Raw genomic sequence first — 6,000 nt, 5'->3', positions numbered from 1 at the left:
GCCTTGGTTGTCCGGTCTCTCAGCACCAACCCAGCGTGCTGGGAAAAGCCGCAGCGTAAAGGTAATCTGAAGGGCGGGGGGGCAGGGACGCACTGCCTGTGCCTTTCCTTTCGGAGTGCAGAGGAAGAAAGCAAAGGGGTGGTTTCATTTTTAAACTGCAGATTAACGGCAGCAGAGCGGTATTTACAGTGTGTGCTACTTTGGGTGGCAAAGCTGGTTTAAAACATTCCTGCTCTTCCTTTCTCTCTACTTTCCTTCCTGCTCCCCCTTTCCGTGCCCAGGGCAGAGTGGCTGGTGCGAGGCAGTCACCTGAACCACGCTAAACCTTGCTCTGTCCACTTGTGATGAGTATTTTTTGACTGTTCGCTATTTTTTCTTTTGTGATAGTGATGAAATCTATCTTGCCGGCCTGGCACTAGTCACGAAAACAGAATTTGCCCCATGGATGCTCCTTCCCAGGTGGCAGCGTTAGTCCCAGGTATTCAATACGCAACGTCTCAGCCTGCGAATATTACCCTGGACTTCAATACTGTGTAGGACACGTGGAGCTCTGAAGAGCTGCCCCTCAGCAGCGCTGAGGCCTGTCCCATCGCTCGTGGTGCCGCAGTGGGGGGGTTGGCAGCGCAGCCCCTAGCCCATGCACGGGTGGGTTACATTTAACCAGAGCCTGCGCTCGCACTTGTTTTCTGGATGCATGCACCCTCCTCCCCTGCTAGGGCAGATCTAGGGGAATCAAGTGGGAAGACAGGGCATGGATTTCATTTATTTGTGGTTTTGGGTTTTTTAGCCCACCTGATCAGCGCCGGTGCCACCGATGTGCCGCTTGCTGCACTCCTGAAATATCCCGGTTTCGAGATATTTTTAGTGTGGTCTGCTGCGTTTCTTCAGTGCTGCTGGGAGGAGGAGGGGGAACCATAAAGTTCTCGAAGGAGACCTGTTTATACTGAGCAAATAAGAGCTTCTGTTTATAGAGGCAAAAACAAATTAAAAAAAAATCCGGAAGGATGGGCCCATGGCACTTTTCCAATGAGAAGAGCAAGTCAAAACAATGAACACCATTTGTTTTTGCTTTCCCCTGGCAAGCTTCCTTCAGCTGACTATTGCATGATCTGTTCAGGGCAAAAAGACAAGAAAAAAAGAAAAAAGAAAAAAAACCAAGCAGGCAGTAGCAATTGCTCTGGCTTCTCTCTCCTGCCGGTGGCTGCAGCCCTGCCATAGCCTGTGTGGGTTTAAAGCTGCAGCTGTCAGCCGGGGTAACCCCAACCCCAGCTCCAGAGGAAAGCAGATGATGGGGTTGGGGGAGCAGTTTGAGGGGAAAAAAACCCCAAACCCAAAGCAAAGTGTGTGTTGTGAAGTAACAACACTGGGTTTTATCCAGCTCCCTTCCCAGCCAAAAGCTCAGGGCTCCCCTGCTTTTCCAGCCAGGCTCTGCTGGACCTCACAGCTCTAGTCCTCTGGCAAGAAGTCGGAGGTCTGGGCGAGCTCCTGTGTGCTCCCAGCTGCTCTCCTGCAGGCACCCAGGACAGACGCCTACTTGCACACCCCAAGGAATGGGCGTTTAATTTCATTTCCTCAGACTAAACTCCCATTTCCCTTGGGCTCCCACCAGTTTCCCATATGTTTAACACTACCGGCATGGAGCGAGAGCTCCTTGTGGCACTCCCCGCCCTGGGTCAACACCAGGATATTAAATCAACATACCTTCTGCGGCCGTCACTGCGGCTCCAGCTCCTATTTTTATAGCCATGCTCTGACCGATAAGGCTCTATTAATAAATCAATCAGGCAGCACCACTTGCGCTTGCAGGAGCAAGCCCCCGTTTCGTCTGACAGTGGGGGGCTCAGCAAGGAAACAATGAACTCTACTCAGAGCATCATATATGCACAATAGTTTTATTTTGTTTTTTTATATAAAAAAAAAATCCTAAAGACTGCAGAACTCTTGTATCCTAATTTCTTATACAAATGCTTCCAAAACCCTCTTCTTTTTAAGCTAATTCCCCCCTAACAACTTGCGATGGCAGGGGCTCCCCTGGTTTTTGACCTAGTCACCCTTTCTAATGGGATATGTCTAAAGCTGCAATATGGCACTTGGTTGACTTAGTTGGCAGGTTTAATATATCCAGAAAGCTGGGGTACGGAGTTGCGCATGGCTCGGAGTCCATCAGCACAGGCGGGGAGCCTGTCTTCGTGTCCGTGCCTCCAGAATGAACCAGACTTTTCTCCTTACTGTGCAAATAACAGGCTTTGGTCATCGACCAGTCCTGTCGTAAGGGATTCTCGCCCCTGAAGAGGATCCCATCTTCAAGTGGGGAAGCAGCACATACAGTCAAGCAATTGTCCACAGCAGTCCCAGGCGCCGAGACCCCATCAGTCAACTGTACCGTTGTAAGACTTGTTGAGCTTGTTGAACGTGAACTCTACGTTATGCGTGGAAATAGGCTTTCGGTAGAGAGGATTGGATGCCTTTGGAGAAATGAGTGGATGAAAAGAACAAAGGTGAGGAACAAAGTCCATGTCATGGTGAAAATGTGTATAATCCCCCTTCCTGTGCCAATTAATTTGGAGAGAGTGCTGCATTTGGCTTCGACTGAAATGTGCGTTCAGATCCAAAAGTGGTGTTATTTGTCCATCAGACCCACATTCCGTCCTGTCTGCAGGCACAGGTAATGCCCTCAAATGCTGGGCAAACCCACCTGAACAGGAAGCCTCCCAGCAGAGCGGACCTGACCAACCTCCATCTGGAGCTTGGTTGCCACTCCCCCACCTCCTTCAGCCCTCCAGCACTGCTGGGAAATACATGATGAAACCACCGGCTGGGCATAATTTCACAGAATATTTGTAACTTACCAAGTGGAAGGGCAGTGCAATGTGCCGGACCCTGATGCCCTGCTGCGTGGCCCTGCAGGGCATGGGCATCTGCATCCCTTGTGCCCACCTCCCTTCTCCATCGCTGCAGAGATGTTTGCTGCAGGCGCATCCCGACAGCCCGCCCCGTACCCCAGCAGCACCCCTGCACCAGGGCTCACCATTTCGTATCTGGCCCGGGAGCGTTCGCTCTGGAATCGGTCGAATTCCCGTCTGTCATGAATGGTGACGAGCAGCTTCCAGAACCCCAGCAGGATGATGCCGATCAGCACCACGCTGCCGATCACCGCCAGCACGATGGTCACGGCGCTGGGGGCTGAGCTGCAAGCTAGTAACGATGGGGGAGAAGGTAATTAGCTCTGGTGTGAGTGTATCCTGGATAAGGATACTGGGATGTAATGACCTGGACTACAGCCACTGAGCAGGTGACCTCAGGGCAGCACTAGCAGCAGTGACTAAATTAAAAAAAGTGACAGTCATCTCTGAAAGCAAAGGGATTTTATTTTAATTAAATAAATTCCTGGCTACAGGCAGGTCAAAGGCACAGCTCTCATGGACGTCACCAGGGCCAAGATGTCATGTAGCGCTTCAGAGGAAGAGCTGTGCTACCGTGCTGCCGTGCTACAGTGCTGCCGTCCTACAGTGACACCTGGTTTTAATGTTGGGTGACCCACGTGGACACAGAGGGTTAAGGTGCCTCTGGCAAAAGCCAGCACAGCTTCTGGCCCACATGGAGGCAGGTGATCACTAGGTACTTTAAAAAAGTACATTAACTGTCAATAATCAACTGTTTTTTCAATGAAGTGCAAGCTGCTGCACAAATAAAATAAAACGTGCAGTCTCTCAGTCTTTCCCATACCGGCCTGTGCCTTGGAGGAGCAGAGCAGATCGCCAGAAGTTACTGCTGGGTGCTTGCCAGCTCATCCTGCAATACCACGTGGGGTTTTCTTTGAGAAACTGCGTTGCACGTGATTAAAATAATACTGGGAAACACAGCTGTCTGCTGCAGCCCTGGGGAGGGCAGCAGGGACACACAGCCCTTACGCTGCCTGTCCCAGAAATTTCTGCTCTTTGGAAATGCAGAAATCCATAGGTGGTGTAGGGCTTTCCTAACATCCTGACTTAACGAGCGGCACCACTAAGTGTCCCCTTCTGATTTTTTTTTGCTCCCAGTGGTTGTATCGGGACATGGCATGCTTTTTGCTGCATAAATAGGCTGGGTTTAACTTCAGCACCCCAAGCTGGCAGAAAGCCCTCTGCTTGCTAGCAATGCTGGCAGCTCAGGTGCATGTTTCGCTCCCAGAGTTCTGTTTACTGAATTGGGAGCATTTGGAGCTGGGTTTCAGCACTGTAAAACACACTATTTTTTTAAATCATCCTGGTTCATCTGTTTGCACGTGCTTTTGAGCAGCCAGTGAAACCAGCCACTTCGGAACCCGCCAGGCTCCCCAGCAGCCCATCACCTCTCCCAAGGCAACCTGTGCTATTGAAAAGAAACCCAAGGGAGGGCCAACCTGGCTCTTTGAGGACGGTGAGGTTGGATTTCCCACTGGCAAGCTCCGAGTAGGTGAACTTCATGACACAGTTGTTCACTGGGTAGGCACAGAGGATCACGTTCGGGTCATCCGTTTCTGTAATGAGATGCAGAGTTGCAGAATTTTATTTTGTCTTTTACACATAAACAAAATTCCTAAAGACTGCAGAACTCTTGTATCCTTATTTCTTACACAAATGCTTCCAAAACCCTCTTCTTTTTAAGCTAATTCTTCCCTAACTACTTGTGATGGCATGGGCTCTCCTGATCTTTGACCTCGCCACCCTTTCTAACAGGGTAAGTCTAAAGCTGCAATATTACACTTCGTTGACTTAGTTGGTAGGTTTAGTATTAGGAATTAGCACAATTCTCCCCTGCAAGCTGAGCAGGGCTCCCCATAGGTGCCTGGGAATGCAGGAACAGGGAGCGAGCCTGGAAAGCAGCACAGTTTGATCACAATTTGTGCAAATTGTAACTAAGCAGCATCCAGACTTACTGCTCAAGATAATGTGGCACTCAGCAAACATTGCATGGCAAAAGAGGCAACCTCACACATACACACGCTCTTCCTTCGCACAGGTCGGCTTTGGCAATAAATGCCATTTTCTTCTTAATTTGCTAAATTTCTTGAAGTGTGGAAGCTGAAGAGAAAGCGAGGGGCAGAGACTCAGCCTGTGAGGACACGAGTGGGGCCAGCAGCAGCAGTAGCCCATGGCTGGCTCGTGCTCCAGCTGTGGTGAACGGCTCCAGCTCTGGAAATGGTTGAGAAGTTTGTTTTTCAAGGGTGAGAGAGATAGAAGAGCAAAATGGGGAGGAGGGAACGAGGGGGAAGGGAGAAGCTGGTTGGAGAGGAGGATGTGGAGATGGGGGAGTTGCAAGAAATGAGGCTACTAGATTCCCATGGCCATACAGATGCTCTTTGCCTGATTAACACACCATAGCACCAGGCAGAGCCTGTTGCTGCTCTGGTCACAGTGAGATGCTTCCTGAGGAAGGCTGCTTCACAAAGGCCATTACAAAGTTTCAGCAAAACCATCATCTGAGGTTTGCAGCTCTAGCTTCAGGGGTGATTTCAGCAGAGCCACCACCCTTGCACAGACACAGCTCGTAGCGTGTCCCCGCTGCAGTGCCTGGAGGGAGACAGGGCAACATCTCCAGCCATGCCAGGTAGCTCTGCAGGAGCACATCTCTGAGGCCTGCATGGGCTGAGAGTTTCAAGGGAGAGGAAGGGATCTGGGCACCCAGTGCTATTGGCTGGCAAAGATGTGACCTTAGTTTAAACACCTGGAAAATACTTCCCACAGCTCTCCTCCTCACTCGTATCCATGCCTCTCTATCATGCTGAAAAATTACTGTGTTCATGACCACTGCTATTCCAGCCCCTCATCTCTCTCCTGTCTGTTTGTCTTTCCTTTCAATGCCTTTGATCTGCTTTCAGTTGAAAGATTAATACCCTCCATTTCAACTGCTCTGAGCCCAGATGCAACTGCCCCTCTGGTGAGTTCCTGGTGTGGACAAACCTCATCTGATCCTACCTCAGAACAGGAGAACCTGCTCTGCCTACACAGTGGTATCAAAGGCAGGGCTGGAGAAGTACTG

General features: G+C 50.4%; 1 protein-coding gene across 1 annotated transcript in view; it reads right to left on the bottom strand.

The window, feature by feature from the left end:
• Positions 1-2,369: 2,369 nt before the first annotated feature.
• ITGB5 (integrin subunit beta 5) overlaps positions 2,370-6,000 on the bottom strand; it is a gene marked incomplete at both ends in the record, with an annotated part of 62,275 nt that continues 58,644 nt past the window's right edge. Inside the window, 3 exons of the mRNA XM_082001341.1 lie at positions 2,370-2,465; positions 3,029-3,195; positions 4,382-4,498. Of these exons, the coding sequence (XP_081857467.1) occupies positions 2,370-2,465; positions 3,029-3,195; positions 4,382-4,498 (380 nt within the window). The remainder of the gene's footprint in view (positions 2,466-3,028; positions 3,196-4,381; positions 4,499-6,000) is intronic.

This window comes from Phaethon aethereus (assembly GCF_964289735.1).
Source record: "Phaethon aethereus genome assembly, chromosome: 6".
NCBI lineage: Eukaryota > Metazoa > Chordata > Aves > Phaethontiformes > Phaethontidae > Phaethon > Phaethon aethereus.
The sequence above is the reverse complement of the archived record's forward strand: the minus strand, read 5'-3'. Positions and strand labels throughout refer to the sequence as shown.